Raw genomic sequence first — 17,193 nt, 5'->3', positions numbered from 1 at the left:
AACTTTCTTTTTTTTGCACATCAGTGTGAAAATGAAGCAGACTTTTTTCCTTTGAGTTGTAATCACCCATACCTGCTTCTGTGGCAACATGTTATAAAGCGCATTACATAAGCTTTTCATTTGCAGTGCGTTAATGAAGCAACATATAAAAAGAAAGTGCACACAGCCATTTAATTAACATTTTTAGTTGTTTATATCTTGCCTTTCAAACCAGAATAGCTTCACAATGACTTCTGACTTGCCCAGGTTAATTGCTTGTCGTGTTCTAAATGTCATTCTTCCACCTTTCAAATTCAGTCTTTTAAAAGTCCCCTCGGCCCATGCACAAGCGATGTCACTGCTCTACCACACGCACCACAAAAGGAAAAAAGAAACTGGGATTTTCAGCTTAGCAACAATGTGCTGGGAAGGCTGTTTATATGCCTTTTGATAGAAGTCCCATGTGAGGACTTGATATTTTCCTACTCCTACAGACATGGTTTCCAGGCAGTAGTGTACCATCCAGGGGCATCAATCTTTAACAGCTGTGCAAAATGCGCAAACATTGCCTGACACCATCCACGCTCCACTCCAGAGCTTTTCATCTGTCTTCTCCCTCTTTTTTATTTATTAATTTTACATAACATGAATAGTCATATTTAATCGACACGCAGCACACTGGCGTAATTAATCATCCTTTCTGCATGGCTGGAGGTGAGAGCAGAGTAGAGTGCTGGGGAGATGCAGGCAGTCACACTGACACAGCCAGGACAGACGCACCACACCACACCGCACGGTGATAAAGCCATTGTGCTCCCGCAGGCTGAGGTGACTGGGAGAGTGAATGTTGAGATTGTGCTAACTAAGCCTTCTGGCCCTACTGTATGATATGCCTGACTGACCAAAGCACAACCATGCCAACCACTGTATGGTGACTTCAGGTGTCATTTCTTTACACTGACAGGGAATATCACCAACAATGGGTATTAAAATAGGTATTTTAAGGCAATAATTTCCAAGGTTGCTATTCTGAAATTAAGTTGCTTTTCACAAATGTATCCACTTGATGGAATCCCCTGAAAATCCTATCACGCATTGCATGTCTCCGCAAGCAGACTGAATGCATGACAGAAAATATGTTTCTTACACACTCACTGAAGCATTCACTGCAGCAGATTGAGACAAATCGACAGATGTACAAATTGAAACAAGGAAACAGTAAGACTCATAATTGCACTACTAATTTGATTGGATTTTTAAATCAAAAGCCATTTTTGTTACAGATACAAGCCCTGTTAATAATATCTAATAACAAAATAACCTATCCATTTTAATGTCACATTCCATACAATATAATACAATCCTTACACATTGTTGCTATAGTAAGCTAATGAGTGAATGCAATGATTATCTGAATTATTATCAATTACTAGCTAATATTTGTAAGAGTATTAGTGGCGTGACATAATTTTACATGTTTTCCATTCTCCAGCTTAAATTTCTATAATGGTAATGGCTTGAAACATGTATTTCTGAGTGTCCATCTATGACTACTGACATTAAATAAATTGCTATGTTAGTAGTGTGATGCTTCAACAATTCTGCCATTTTGGATTTAAATCTGAGGACTATCTTCCTTACACAGGGAAATACCTTTTATTTTTATTATTCTATTTTTTACCCCGTTTTTTTCTCCCCAATTGGTAGCTACAGTATTGTCTCATCGCTGCAACTCACGTATGGACTCGGGAGAGGTGAAGGTCGAGAGCAATGCATCCTCCAAAACAACTCAACTGCTTCTTGACACAATGCCCACTTACATTTACATTTACATTTAAGTCATTTAGCAGACGCTCTTATCCAGAGCGACTTACAAATTGGTGAATTCACCTTCTGACATCCAGTGGAACAGCCACTTTACAATAGTGCATCTAAATCATTAAGGGGGGGTGGTGAGAAGGATTACTTATCTTATCCTAGGTATTCCTTGAAGAGGTGGGGTTTCAGGTGTCTCCGGAAGGTGGTGATTGACTCCGCTGTCCTGGCGTCGTGAGGGAGTTTGTTCCACCATTGGGGGGCCAGAGCAGCGAACAGTTTTGACTGGGCTGAGCGGGAACTGTACTTCCTCAATGGTAGGGAGGCGAGCAGGCCAGAGGTGGATGAACGCAGTGCCCTTGCTTGGGTGTAGGGCCTGATCAGAGCCTGGAGGTACTGCGGTGCCGTTCCCCTCACAGCTCCGTAGGCAAGCACCATGGTCTTGTAGCGGATGCGAGCTTCAACTGGAAGCCAGTGGAGAGAGCGGAGGAGCGGGGTGACGTGAGAGAACTTGGGAAGGTTGAACACCAGACGGGCTGCGGCGTTCTGGATGAGTTGTAGGGGTTTAATGGCACAGGCAGGGAGCCCAGCCAACAGCGAGTTGCAGTAATCCAGACGGGAGATGACAAGTGCCTGGATTAGGACCTGCGCCGCTTCCTGTGTGAGGCAGGGTCGTACTCTGCGGATGTTGTAGAGCATGAACCTACAGGAACGGGCCACCGCCATGATGTTGGTTGAGAACGACAGGGTGTTGTCCAGGATCACGCCAAGGTTCTTAGCGCTCTGGGAGGAGGACACAATGGAGTTGTCAACCGTGATGGCGAGATCATGGAACGGGCAGTCCTTCCCCGGGAGGAAGAGCAGCTCCGTCTTGCCGAGGTTCAGCTTGAGGTGGTGATCCGTCATCCACACTGATATGTCTGCCAGACATGCAGAGATGCGATTCGCCACCTGGTCATCAGAAGGGGGAAGGAGAAGATTAATTGTGTGTCGTCTGCATAGCAATGATAGGAGAGACCATGTGAGGTTATGACAGAGCCAAGTGACTTGGTGTATAGCGAGAATAGGAGAGGGCCTAGAACAGAGCCCTGGGGGACACCAGTGGTGAGAGCGCGTGGCGAGGAGACAGATTCTCGCCACGCCACCTGGTAGGAGCGACCTGTCAGGTAGGACGCAATCCAAGCGTGGGCCGCGCCGGAGATGCCCAACTCGGAGAGGGTGGAGAGGAGGATCTGATGGTTCACAGTATCGAAGGCAGCCGATAGGTCTAGAAGGATGAGAGCAGAGGAGAGAGAGTTAGCTTTAGCAGTGCGGAGCGCCTCCGTGATACAGAGAAGAGCAGTCTCAGTTGAATGACTAGTCTTGAAACCTGACTGATTTGGATCAAGAAGGTCATTCTGAGAGAGATAGTGGGAGAGCTGGCCAAGGACGGCACGTTCAAGAGTTTTGGAGAGAAAAGAAAGAAGGGATACTGGTCTGTAGTTGTTGACATCGGAGGGATCGAGTGTAGGTTTTTTCAGAAGGGGTGCAACTCTCGCTCTCTTGAAGACGGAAGGGACGTAGCCAGCGGTCAGGGATGAGTTGATGAGCGAGGTGAGGTAAGGGAGAAGGTCCCCGGAAATGGTCTGGAGAAGAGAGGAGGGGATAGGGTCAAGCGGGCAGGTTGTTGGGCGGCCGGCCGTCACAAGAAGCGAGATTTCATCTGGAGAGAGAGGGGAGAAAGAGGTCAGAGCACAGGGTAGGGCAGTGTGAGCAGAACCAGCGGTGTCGTTTGACTTAGCAAACGAGGATCGGATGTCGTCGACCTTCTTTTCAAAATGGTTGACGAAGTCATCTGCAGAGAGGGAGGAGGGGGGAGGGGGAGGAGGATTCAGGAGGGAGGAGAAGGTGGCAAAGAGCTTCCTAGGGTTAGAGGCAGATGCTTGGAATTTAGAGTGGTAGAAAGTGGCTTTAGCAGCAGAGACAGAGGAGGAAAATGTAGAGAGGAGGGAGTGAAAGGATGCCAGGTCCGCAGGGAGGCGAGTTTTCCTCCATTTCCGCTCGGCTGCCCGGAGCTCTGTTCTGTGAGCTCGCAATGAGTCATCGAGCCACGGAGCGGGAGGGGAGGACCGAGCCGGCCTGGAGGATAGGGGACATAGAGAGTCAAAGGATGCAGAAAGGGAAGAGAGGAGGGTTGAGGAGGCAGACTCAGGAGAAAGGTTGGAGAAGGTATGAGCAGAGGGAAGAGATGATAGGATGGAAGAGGAGAGAGTAGCGGGGGAGAGAGAGCGAAGGTTGGGACGGCGCGATACCATCCAAGTAGGGGCAGTGTGGGAAGTGTTGGATGAGAGCGAGAGGGAAAAGGATACAAGGTAGTGGTCGGAGACTTGGAGGGGAGTTGCAATGAGGTTAGTGGAAGAACAGCATCTAGTAAAGATGAGGTCGAGCGTATTGCCTGCCTTGTGAGTAGGGGGAAGGTGAGAGGGTGAGGTCAAAAGAGGAGAGGAGTGGAAAGAAGGAGGCAGAGAGGAATGAGTCAAAGGTAGACGTGGGGAGGTTAAAGTCGCCCAGGACTGTGAGAGGTGAGCCGTCCTCAGGAAAGGAGCTTATCAAGGCATCAAGCTCATTGATGAACTCTCCGAGGGAACCTGGAGGGCGATAAATGATAAGGATGTTAAGCTTGAAAGGGCTGGTAACTGTGACAGCATGGAATTCAAAGGAGGCGATAGATAGATGGGTAAGGGGAGAGAGAGAGAATGACCACTTGGGAGAGATGAGGATCCCGGTGCCACCACCCCGCTGACCAGAAGCTCTCGGGGTGTGCGAGAACACGTGGGCGGACGAAGAGAGAGCAGTAGGAGTAGCAGTGTTATCTGTGGTGATCCATGTTTCCGTCAGTGCCAGGAAGTCGAGGGACTGGAGGGAGGCATAGGCTGAGATGAACTCTGCCTTGTTGGCCGCAGATCGGCAGTTCCAGAGGCTACCGGAGACCAGGAACTCCACGTGGGTCGTGCGCGCTGGGACCACCAGATTAGGGTGGCCGCGGCCACGCGGTGTGGAGCGTTTGTATTAACCCGGAAGCCAGCCGCACCAATATGTCAGTGGAAACACAATACACCTGGCAACCATGTCAGCATGCACTGCGCCCGGCCTGCCACAGGAATCGCTAGTACTCGATGGGACAAGGACAACCCTGCCGGCCAAACCCGCCCCTAACCTGGACAATGCTGGGCCAATTGTGCGCCATCCCATGGGTCTCCCGGGCGCAGCTGGCTGCGACAGAGCCTGGACTCAAACCCAGAATCTCTAGTGGCACAACTAAGGCACTGGCGATGCAGCCTTAGACCACTGCGCCGCTCGGGAGGCCAGGGAGAGACCTTACCTCCATTACTTCTTCCATAGACCATCATGGTTCCATCCCTGAGCCCAGCAAACAGGAAGTTGGTGCAGTGTTTGAGGCACAGAACAGGGCAGCTATGAGGGTTCCGCAGGTTCAACAGGCACTGGGCCTCAGTGTTCACACTGCCATACACCAGGATGCTGAAGGGGAAAGGAGCAGGAACAGTGTAAATGAACATAATTGATGAAGACAGAGTACCTTGTTAATGTGTCATTTGATGTAACTGGGCACTTTGGAGCTTCAGTATTGTGTGTGCAGCATCTAGCTCTTTCTCGATTCCATCTGAACTTCAGTGACTGTGCTGCACTTTTTTTTCTCTTTACAATTCCTTTTTTTTTCTTGAAAGAGAACGTTAACTAACTTCGCCGTTCACAGTCATTCTATTGTGTCCCGCTAAAATAAATGCTGAAATTGTGCTGCTATTACACTCTGTCTTTTCCAATGATGTACATGTATATATAAACCCTGGATTGCTGATGCTATGTATTGGCCAATTAGAGGCTTTAAAGCTACCAGCTGCCATATTGAGGTGTCATAATACCAAATAAAATCTGGTAGAGGTCAAACAGGGAAATTATTCCAATTGTTTTTCCACCATACATTTTTCCCATAAGGAATTTTAGAAACACTTAAAATAAGGTCTGTGTTTCATGTAGACCTACCCTGGAATTACTTTTTGATAACCATGTAAATCTCTCTAGGTATTATGACTCATATTGTGGTACTCTATGGGTACTCCCCAGAAGGAGCAGTCCTCCATAGGAATTAATATAATTCTACAATTTCAATATAATGTTTCGAGAACAAAACTACAGGTGTTTTGTATTTCTTTGTGAAGTGGGGACATTAGTACTATTTATTTAACATGTTTTATGTTAAGTTCGCATAATACAATTAAAAATAATGAATTAAGGTGTTCTGTAACAGAATATACTTGCCAAAAACGAATGGAAACATTTAATAAATGCATTTCTATAGTTTTTTTTTACAACACAGGAGGAGTACCAAGATGGCTGTGGAGTGGCTTCAGTACAGCGCCCCCATGTCAGTCTTCCAGGGTTTATACACATCATTAGTATTTTCTCTCATCTCTGGACAAATATACAAGAGTGAATGAGTTGAGGGAATGAGTTAACATAAAGAGATAAATGACACACATTTCATTTTATTCTGGTGCCCAAATGAATAACAGAAACATTTGCAGAGAAAATAACTACAGTAACTGGCAATATCTTGCATCTCAAATGCAAGAAGACTGTTTTCTCGTTCTGCGATAGTAATGCAATCACCACATGCAGTAGAAAAATCTGAAAATATAGACAGTAGACAGGAAAATAAGAAATGGTTGTGCACAAGGATTCAACGTGTATGAAATCAACTCTGATTTCTTGGTCTACTCTGATTTCCGATCTACTACTACTAGTCTGAGAGCAGCCTTACATAAATTGAATACAGATTATGACTCTCTGTGAAAACAAATTGACTTCAGAGTAGGATGATAGTGGTGATACCAACAATGGTAAATACAAGAATATTGCTGTGTAACTCACACTACAGTATTTGACAATTTCTCTAAGAGCTGTGTTCTCCTCACCTTCCATCATCTAGTCCTAAACAGATGGTGTTCCCCACCGCAGTAGAGCTCCTGAAGGCTACAGCCTCCACCTCCTCTGAGGGTCTGGGTTCAGGCACATACTCCAGACACCTCACTGGGGCCCCCACCTGGAGGCTATTCACTAGGCGCAGTGTGGGCCTGTTCAGGGAGAATATCTCCACCTGCCCCTGGGTGACATCTCCTCCGCTGGGCACCTGCAGAGAGAAAAGTGGGTATCTAAGGTCAGTAAAATACTAATCTACTAGTCACCTGCAGAGAGAGACGGTGGGATACTCCTCATTGGCTACCTACAGAGAGAAAAGTTGGGTCATTAAGATACTACAACACTAGTCACCGAGAGCAGGGGTTGCCAAACCTTTTCACTCAGGCACCCACCCTTACCAGCATTAGGGAGCATCCCACGTAACGTCACGTCTATTTCTATGTCAATTTCTCTGTTCAAACCCCTCATCGGTGGAGAGAATGTGCAGGTTTAAAGCAAATTTCCTTGCAATTTCATCCTCATAATCCTGGACTATCGGGACCACCATTTATTAAGTTGGCAATTGCAACAAATAATCTGCTCAGACCCCAACCAAGGAACATCAAAAGTCGTGCTATAAATTCACAGACAACACAAAGATTCCTTGATGTCCTTCCAGACTCCCTCTGTCTACCCAAGGATGTCAGAGGACAAAAATCAGTTAACCACCTAACTGAGGAACTCAATTTAACCCTGCGCATTACCCTAGATGCAGTTGCACCCCTAAAAACTAAAAACATTTCTCATAAGAAACTAGCTCCCTGGTAGACAGAAAATACTTGAGCTCTGAAGCAAGCTTCCAGAAAATTGAAACGGAAATGGCGCCACAACAAACTGGAAGTCTTCCGACTAGCTTGGAAAGACAGTGGAAGAGCCCTTACTGCTGCTCGATGATCCTATTTATCCAAGTGAATTGAGGAAAATAAGAACAATCTGAAATTCCTTTTTGATACTGTTGCAAAGCTAACTAAAAAGCAGTATTGCCAAGAGAGGATGGCTTTCACTTCAGCAGTAATAAATTCATGAACTTCTTTGAGGAAAAGATCATGATTATTAGAAAGCAAATTACGGACTCCTCTTTAAATCTGCGTATTCCTTCAAAGCTCAGTTGTTCTGAGTCTGCACAACTCTGCCAAGACCTAGGATCAAGAGAGATGATCAAGTGTTTTAGTACTATATCTCTTGACACAATGATGAAAAAATCATGGCCTCCAAACCTTCAAGCTGCATACTGGACCCTATTCCAACTAAACTACTGAAAGAGCTGCTTCCTGTGCTTGGTCCTCCTATGTTGAACATAATAAACGGCTCTCTATCCACCGGATGTGTACCAAACTCACTAAAAGTGGCAGTAATAGAGCCTCTCTTGAAAAAGCCAAACCTTGACCCAGAAAATATAAAAAACTATCGGCCTATATCGAATCTTCTATTCCTCTCAAACATTTTTGAAAACGCTGTTGCGCAGCAACTCACTGCCTTCCTGAAGACAAACAATGTATACAAAATTCTTCAGTCTGGTTTTAGACCCCATCATAGCACTGAGACTGCACTTGTGAAGGTGGTAAATTACCTTTTAACGGCATCAGACCGAGGCTCTGCATCTGTCCTTGTGCTCCTAGACATTAGTGCTGCTTTTGATACCATCGATCACCACATTCTTTTGGAGAGATTGGAATCCCAAATTGGTCTACACGGACAAGTTCTGGCCTGGTTTAGATATTATCTGTTGGAAAGATATTAGTTTGTCTCTGTGAATGGTTTGTCCTCTGACAAATCAACTGTAAATGTTGGAGGTTCCTCAAGGTTCCGTTTTAGGACCACTATTGTTTTCACTATATATTTTACCTCTTGGGGATGTCAATCGAAAACATAACCTCTGACAAATCAACTGTAAATTTCAGTGTTCCTCAAGGTTCTGTTTTAGGTTTCACTATATATTTTACCTCTAGGGGATGTCATACAAAAACCTAATGTTAACTTTCACTGCTATACAGGTGACACACAGCTGTACACTTCAATGAAACATGGTGAAACCCCAAAATTGCCCTCGCTAGTAGCCTGTGTTTCAGACATAAGGAAGTGGATGGCTGCAAACATTCTACTTTTAAACTCAGACGAAACAGAGAAGCTTGTTCTAGGTCCCAAGAAACAAAGAGATCTTCTGTTGAATCTGACAATTAATCTTAATGGTTGTACAGTCGTCTCAAATAAAACTGTGAAGGACCTCGGCATTACTCTGGACCCTGGTCTCTCTTTTGACGAACATATCAAGACAATTTCAAGGACAGCTTTTTTCCATCTACGTAACATTGCAAAAATCAGAAACTTTCTGTCCAAAAATGATACAGAAAAATTAATCCATGCCTTTGTTACTTCTAGGTTAGAGTATTTCAACGCTCTACTTTCTGGCTACCCGGATAAAGCACTGAATAAACTTCAGTTAGTGGTAAATACGGCTGCTAGAATCCTGACGAGAACCAAAAAATGTGATCATATTATTCCAGTGCTAGCCTCCATACACTGGCTTCCTGTCAAGACAAGGGCTGATTTCAAGGTTTTACTGCTAACCTACAAAGCATTACATGGGCTTGCCCCTACCTATCTCTCTGATTTGGTCCTGCCGTACATACCTACACGTACGCTACGGTCACAAGACGCAGGCCTCCTAATTGTCCCTAGAATTTCTAAGCAAACAGCTGGAGGCCATTTTTATAGAATGGTCTGCCTACCCATGTGAGAGACGAAAACTCGGTCTCAACCTTTAAGTCTTTACTGAAGACTCATCTCTTCAGTGGGTCATATGCTTGAGTGTAGTCTGGCCCAGGAGTGTGAAGGTGAACGGAAAGGCTCTGGAGCAACGAATCGCCCTTGCTGTCTCTGCCTGGCCGGTTCCCCTCTTTCCACTGGGAAACTCTGCCTCTAACCCTATTACAGGGGCTGAGTCACTGGCTTACTGGTGCTCTTTCATGCCGTCCCTAGGAGGGGTGCATCACCTGAGTGGGTTGAGTCACTGATGTGATCTTCCTGTTTGGGTTTGCGCCCCCCCATGGGTTGTGCCGTGGCGGAGATCTTTGTGGGCTATACTCGGCCTTGTCTCAGGATGGTAAGTTGGTGGTTGAAGATATCCCTCTAGTAGTGTGGGGGCTGTGCTTTGGCAACGTGGGTGGAGTTATATCCTTCCTGTTTGGCCCTGTCCGGGGGTATCATCGGATGGGGCCTCAGTGTCTCCTGACCCCTCCTGTCTCAGCCTCCAGTATTTATGCTGCAGTAGTTTATGTGTTGGAGGGCTAGGGTCAGTTTGTTATATCTGGAGTATTTTTCCTGTCCTATCCGGTGTCCTGTGTGAATTTAAGTATGCTCTCTCTATCTCTTTCTCTCTTTCTTTCTCTCTCTCGGAGGACCTGAGCCCTAAGACCATGCCTCAGGACTACCTGGCATGATGACTACTTGCTGTCCCCAGTCCTCCTGGCCGTGCTGCTGCTCCAGTTTCAACTGTTCTGCCTGTGATTATTATTTGACCATGCTGGTCATTTATGAACATTTGAACATCTTGGCCATATTCTGTTATAATCTCCACCCGGCACAGCCAGAAGAGGACTGGCCACCCCACATAGCCTGGTGCCTCTCTAGGTTTCTTCCTAGGTTTGGCTTTTCTAGGGAGTTTGTCCTAGCCACCGTGACTCTACACCTGCATTGTTTGCTGTTTGGGGGTTTTAGGCTGAGTTTCTGTACAACACTTTGAGATATGTACGAAGGGCTATATAAATAATTTTGATTTGATTTGGAGTTCTAACATTTTTCTTCTGAGGTCTTGGCTGATTTCTTTTGAATTTCCCATGATGTCAATCAAAGAGGCACTGAGTTTGAAGGTATGCCTTGAAATACATCCACAGGTACACTTCCAACTGACTCAAATGATGTCAATTAGCCTTTCAGAAGCTTCTAAAGCCATGACATCATTTTCTGGAATTTTCCAAGCTGTTTAAAGGCACAGTCAACTTAGTATATATAAACTTCTGACCCACTGGAATTGTGATAGTGAATTATAATTGGAAATAGTCTGCCTGTTAAAAAAATTGTTGGAAAAAATACTTGTGTCATGCACAAAGTAGATGTCCTAACCAACTTGCCAAAACTATAGTTTGTTATCAAGAAATTTGTTGAAAACTGCGTTTTAATGACTCCAACCTAAGTGAATGTAAACTTCCGACTTCAACTGTATCTGGGTCAAGATATTTTCTCCCCTAGCCGTCAGCAGAGAATGAGGTGGTCAGTAAAGACCGTCGGTCACAGCAAACATGCATCCCAGTCTTAACAGTTTCTGTATATATTATGATCTGTTCGCTTTGGTGTTTTTACGTCTGTTTGACATTTCTTCTCGAGGCCAAGTCCAAGTTCAAGTCTACGCCCCCTTCGTCTGTGATTGGTCAACAGTTTCTTTGTTGTCATTCAACGAGAGACAAAAAGTTTTCAGAAAATAACATTCGCTTGAGAAATACTGCACCAAACATCTTAGTGAATGTTAAAATGTGCAACTAAGACCTTCTCTGCAAAAATGTCAAAACTCATTACAGATATCTTGATTTATCTTAGATTAATTCTGACTATTTAGAGGAATTTTATGTCTATGTTGTTTCTACGTTGGCCCAAGAAGACAAAATAATATTTCTGCTTCTTTCTCATTTTTCAAGCAGTCTTTTAGGGGAGTATACGAGGCACAGAAGTTAGCTTCACCAAGCCGAGTTCTGCTAGGATCAAACCAAAGCTTGTATGCCTGTGCATACACAGGCGAAAAGGGTCTGGGTCAATGGTGGTTGAGAAATGTGTAGGATACGAGACGATGGGCCATCTTTTTTAGTGACTTGCTCATGCTTACAATATGCACGTCTTGATAGAATTTCAGGAGACGGAGAACACTTCGTCTTCTGTAATTCCTCTTAGCTCTGATATTCGCATCTGTCAGCAGTTTCAGCAGACTAAAGTTAAAATCAAATATCCTTTCAAATTCTGTCCATAGTCCTCCCTCACTTTTAAATATCCCTCAGATTCAGAGACCACAGACTCTAATGGATTCGTAATGTCATCTCTAGAACATCAAACAATTTCTAAACTCAGATCTTTTCATCAACGGAGAACAGAGAGATTAAAAAATACTGTACTTTGAAAGGCTGTGCATCGCTTGACAATTGAGAGTTTTCTTTAAGGTGATTGATTTAATGTTTGAGTCGGGTTACTGAGCAATGACAAACTCAATCCCAATGAAGGAATGAAATACAACAGTTGACTGTTGAATCAGATGACAAGGTGACCCCATTAAAACTCATCTTCACAGAATGGACAGAATGAGACAAGGTTATTGGTCATTAGGAGGGGGGGGGCACATTGACCAGTGGTTGTATGTTAGTGGTGTTCCTTTGCCTGTGGTCCATAGTGTCTACAGGGGTATGAGTTCGACATAGCCTGTTCACCAACACACTTTGTGTCAGCCACAAGTAGCAGTCCATCAAAACAAAAATTCCTGACAAAAGAAGAGAGCGGACCTGACATGATCAAAACTGACCTGGCAATCATCCCCCACTTCCCCTTGATTCTGCAAGTATCATGATCATATTGAATACAAGGATATAACATCTATAAACGAGACAGGAATGCTTATGGGGGAGGTGTTGCTGTATATATTCAGAGCCATATCCCTGTAATGCTTAGAGAAGGTTGTGGTTGAAGGTTCACCTGGCATATCTAAAGCCTTTTAATAATAATAAATAAATTAGAATACATAAATAATACATTTTAATAAATAATATATGTGAAAAGTTTGATAATGTATCTGGTTAAGATGGCGCCAACGAACATGGCTGACGTTATATAGTTTTGTGTAACTTATTTTTGAACTTATTGTGTACATAATGTTGTTGCTACCGCCTCTTATGACCAAAAATAACTTCTGGACATCAGAAAAGCGATCCCTCACCACGGACTGGAAGAAACTTTTTCCTTTACCGAGTCCGAAAAGAAGGATATCCTGCTTTCAATGGAACAGGCCCAGATCCACGCCTTTTGCGTGAAGAAAAGATGCCGGAAAAGGGGACGCAGATCGGGGATCCTTCTGAGAAGCCGTGGGCGAGCTAGTAAACTCACAATGACTTCCATTCGCCTTGCTAAGATGCAATAAAATTGATGACCTATTATTAAGATCACCCTACCAACGGGACATTAAAAACTGTAACATCCTATGTTTCACCGAGACGTGGCTGAACGAAGAAACGGACGATATATAGCTGGCGGGAAATTCCATGCACCGGCAGAAGAGAGACGTTAAGATGAGACACTAAGATGAGGGGTGGGGGTGTGTGTCTTTTTGTCAATAACAGCTGGTGCGCGATGTCTAATATTAAAGAAGTCTTGAGGTATTGCTGGTCTGCGGTAGAGTACCTTATGATAAGTTGTCGACCACTCTTTCTACCAAGAGAGTTCTCATCTGTATTATTCGTAACCGTCTATTTACCACCACAAAGCGAAGCTGGCCCTAAGACCGCTCTCAACCAACTCCATAAGGCCATAAGAAAATGCTCACCCAGAAGCAGCGCTCCTAGTGGCCGGGGACTTGAATGCAGGCAAACTTAAATCAGTTTTACCACATGTTCACCAGCATGCAACCAGGGAAAAAAATCCTAGACCACCTTTACTCCACACACAGATGCATACAAAGCTCTCCCCCACCCTCCATTTGGCAAATCTGAGAATAATTATATCCTCCTGATTCCTACAAACAAAAACTAAAGAAGGAAGCACCAGTGACTCTCTCAATACGGAACTGGTCAGAAGATGCGAAAAAAAAAAAGATTTGGCATGGGTCCTCAGATCCTCAAAAGGTTCTACAGCTGCACCATGGAGAGCATCCTGACCGGTTGCATCACCACCTGGTATGGCAACTGTTCGGCATCTGACCGTAAGGCGCTACAGAGTGTAGTGCGAACGGCCCAGTACATCACTGGGAACTAAGCTTCCTGTCATCTATGGACTTATATAATAGATGGTGTCAGAGGAAAGCCCATAAAATTATTATTCTTGAATTACACTGTTGGTTAAGGGCTTGTAAGTAAGCATTTCGCGGGAAAGTCTACACTTGTTGTATTCAGCGCATTTGGCAAATAAAGTTTGATTTGATGTAAACAGAAAGATCTACTTTCTTGGGAACCTGAATATTGACTAGTTTTCATCTAAAGCCTTTTCATTTGGGGTGTTTCTATAGGCCACCATGCACTAACAGTCAGTATCTAAATATTATGTGTGAAATGCTTTATGGTGTATGTGAAGTAAACAGAGAGGTCTACTTAATTGGAAACCTGAATATTGACTGGTTTTCATCAAGCTGTCCACTCAAGAGGAAGCTTCTCTCTGTAACCAGTGCCTTTAAATCTAGTTCAGGTTATTAATCAACTTACCAGGATGTTACCAAACACTACAGGAACATGCATTGATCACATTTTTACTAATACTGTAGAACTTTGGATGCAGTGATCACAATATAGTGACTATATCCAGGAAAGCCAAAATTCCAAAAGCAGGGCCTAAAATACTGTGTAAGAGGTCATACAAAAGATTTAGCTGTGACTCTTATGTGGATGATGTTAAAACATATTCGTTGGTCTGATGTGATTAATAAGGAGAGTCCAGACACTGCACTTGATGAATTTATGAAATTCCTTCTTCCAATTATTTATAAACATGAACATGTTAAGAAACTGACTGTTAGAACTGTTCAGACTCCATGGATTGATGAGAAATTGAACAACTGTATGGCAGTGTAGCCTAGTATTTAGAGCATTGGACTAGTAACCGAAAGGTTGCAAGTTCAAATCCCCGAGCTGACAAGGTACAAAATCTGTCGTTCTGCCCCTGAACAGGCAGTTAACCCACTGTTCCTAGGCCGTCATTGAAAATAAGAATTTGTTCTTAACTGACTTGCCTAGTAAAATAAAGGTAAAAAAAAGGGGGCAAAGGAATGGCTAAGTGTGGCTCCACATCTGACTGGTCGACTTATTGCAAATTGAGAAATTATGTGACTAAACTCAACAAAAGTAGAAACTGTATTATGAAGTCAAGATCAATGATATAAATAATGATGGGAAAAAAATGGATTCCATCTTTCATCGAATCAGATGGTTTATTCACCAAAAAACTAGTGGAAGTAAAATACATTAAAAAACATTAAAAAACAAATAATGAAAGAAAAGCAGTGTATGTTAGAATTGTGTAAAGTTGGTACTGGCATTCACATGGAAAGATACTATGGATTTTACTCGACTATATAGCCTCTTTAATCTGAGCCTGGAAGAAAGTCTTTGTCCTCAGGCCCGGAGGGAGAGTTGTTGGGTTGGTGTATGATGCATGACTTTCGCCCTGAAGAGCATGTCATCAATTTGCTGCCACCTGAGTCAGCTCTCCATACTCGTCCTGAGGAGTGTGTTAGCAGTCTGGTTAAAACTGTTCCGGCTCCACGCACCAGGTCTCAGTACGCCTCCACAGCCCTGTGCGTCCGGTGCCGGCTCCCCACACTCGCCGTGCGAAGTGTGTGATCGTTCCGGGTACAATTTGTGCCGGTCCTAGGCACCAGGTCTCCAGTGCGCCTCCACAGCCCAGTACGTCCTGTGCCTACTCCCCGCACTCCCCCTGAAGTGCGTGACACCAGTCCGGTGCCACCTGTGCCGGCCCCATGCATCAGGCCTCCAGTGCGCCTCCCCAGTCCAGAGCTTCAAGCGACGCTCCACGGTCCAGAACCTCCAGCTCTGATCCCCAGTCCGAGCACGGCGTCCAGTCCAGCGCCATGGCAGGAGCCCTTCTCTGCGCCGATGACCTGTCCAGCCACGGTGTCCTTTCCCGCTCCATGGCAGGAGCCTTCCTCTGTGCCGTTGCCCAGTCCAAGCACGGTGCCCGGTCCAGCTCCATGGCAGGAGCCCTTCTCTGCGCCGATGGCCTGTCCAGCCACGGTGTCCTTTCCCGCTCCATGGCAGGAGCCTTCCTCTGTGCCGTTGCCCAGTCCTGGCACGGCGGTCAACTCAGCTCCATCGCTGGAGCCTTCTTCGGCGCCGGTGCCCAGTCCGGGTGCGGCGGTCTACCCGGCTCCATGGCCGGACCTGTGTTCTGGGCGGGGGCCAAGTCCCGCACCAGAGCCGCCACTGATGCTAGGCGAAACCACGAGCGGAATGGGTACTTTGCCCCGCACCGGAGCTGCCACCGATGCTAGATGCCCACCCGGAGCCTCCCCTACAGAATCAGGTTTTGGGGGTGCGGACTCCATTCTAATAAAAGGATGTCGAACCGATTCCACACTGCGCTTTGGTCTGAGTATGATTACAACAACGATCGTGACAGGGCTTCTGTACGCCTATGTAGATATACCATAAAAAATCTGCCGTTTCCAACTACAATAGTCATTTACCACATTAACAATGTCTACACTGTATTTCTGATCCATTTTATGTTATTTTAATGACAGAAAGTGTGCTTTTCTTTAAAAACAACAAGGACATTTCTAAGTGACCCCAAACTTTTGAACGGTAGTGTAATGTGAATTGTAAAGTATTTTGTCTGTAATGTCTTTTTCATTATGTGTTGGACCCCAGTAAGACTACCTGTCGCCATTGGCGTCGGCTAATGGGGATCCTAATAAATCAAATAATAAGTCAAATCAAATATTGGCCTTGTGTCAAGCCTGCCAATGTCACTACAAGGGAAGGGAAGAGAGGCAGGGGGTAAACCTAGAGCTGTAGCAATTTCAATTAGGAGGCTCCAAATCACAATCTCCAATCATTAAGTGAAGTCGTCATGGGTTTCCAACAGGATTCTCCAAGCTGTTTTTCTCTCTATGGGACTGATGCAACTGTCCAACTGAAGTGTAATGTCCCTCCCAAAAACTTACACTGAATAGCAAAGATGGATTTCCACAGGAGTCACATTATGTGAATAAGACTTGGGATAAATATAGTCTTTAGACCCTTTCGACTCCCCTCCCTGGCCTTATTTGCATGCAGTCATTTGTTAGATTTGTATCAGCATGCTGATCTGGAAGGGAAAAGTCCCTTGGGCTCTGGCTAGCGAGCCAGAGCAAATAATGGACTGTTACACGGGGAAAACTACAGAGACGAGCTCCCCGAAAACAAAGCTTCAAGACAAGTGGTTCTGTGTAACAAGAGCCTGAAGCAATCCCAACTCCTACACTTAACCACCCACACATCCAACTGCCCCTGTCTTTCTCCATCCAATTCCTCCACAGACCCAGTGAAATGACTGTCCTGACAAACTCATCACTACATGTTTGTGGGAATAGATATCTGGAGTCATGCCCTGGCCAGAGTTCTGTTGTTTTGTCAGAGTGCAGCA

At 44.9% G+C, this 17,193-nt stretch overlaps 1 protein-coding gene across 1 annotated transcript in view; it reads right to left on the bottom strand.

The window, feature by feature from the left end:
* LOC135541604 (rho guanine nucleotide exchange factor 10-like protein) overlaps nucleotides 1-17,193 on the bottom strand; it is a 160,846-nt gene that overhangs the window by 42,321 nt on the left and 101,332 nt on the right. Inside the window, 2 exon segments of the mRNA XM_064967913.1 lie at nucleotides 5,156-5,313; nucleotides 6,768-6,982. Coding sequence (XP_064823985.1) covers nucleotides 5,156-5,313; nucleotides 6,768-6,982 — 373 coding nt within the window.

Source organism: Oncorhynchus masou, chromosome 6 (genome assembly GCF_036934945.1).
Source record: "Oncorhynchus masou masou isolate Uvic2021 chromosome 6, UVic_Omas_1.1, whole genome shotgun sequence".
Taxonomy (NCBI): Eukaryota; Metazoa; Chordata; class Actinopteri; order Salmoniformes; family Salmonidae; genus Oncorhynchus; species Oncorhynchus masou.
This window is presented reverse-complemented; position numbering and strand designations above follow the sequence as displayed.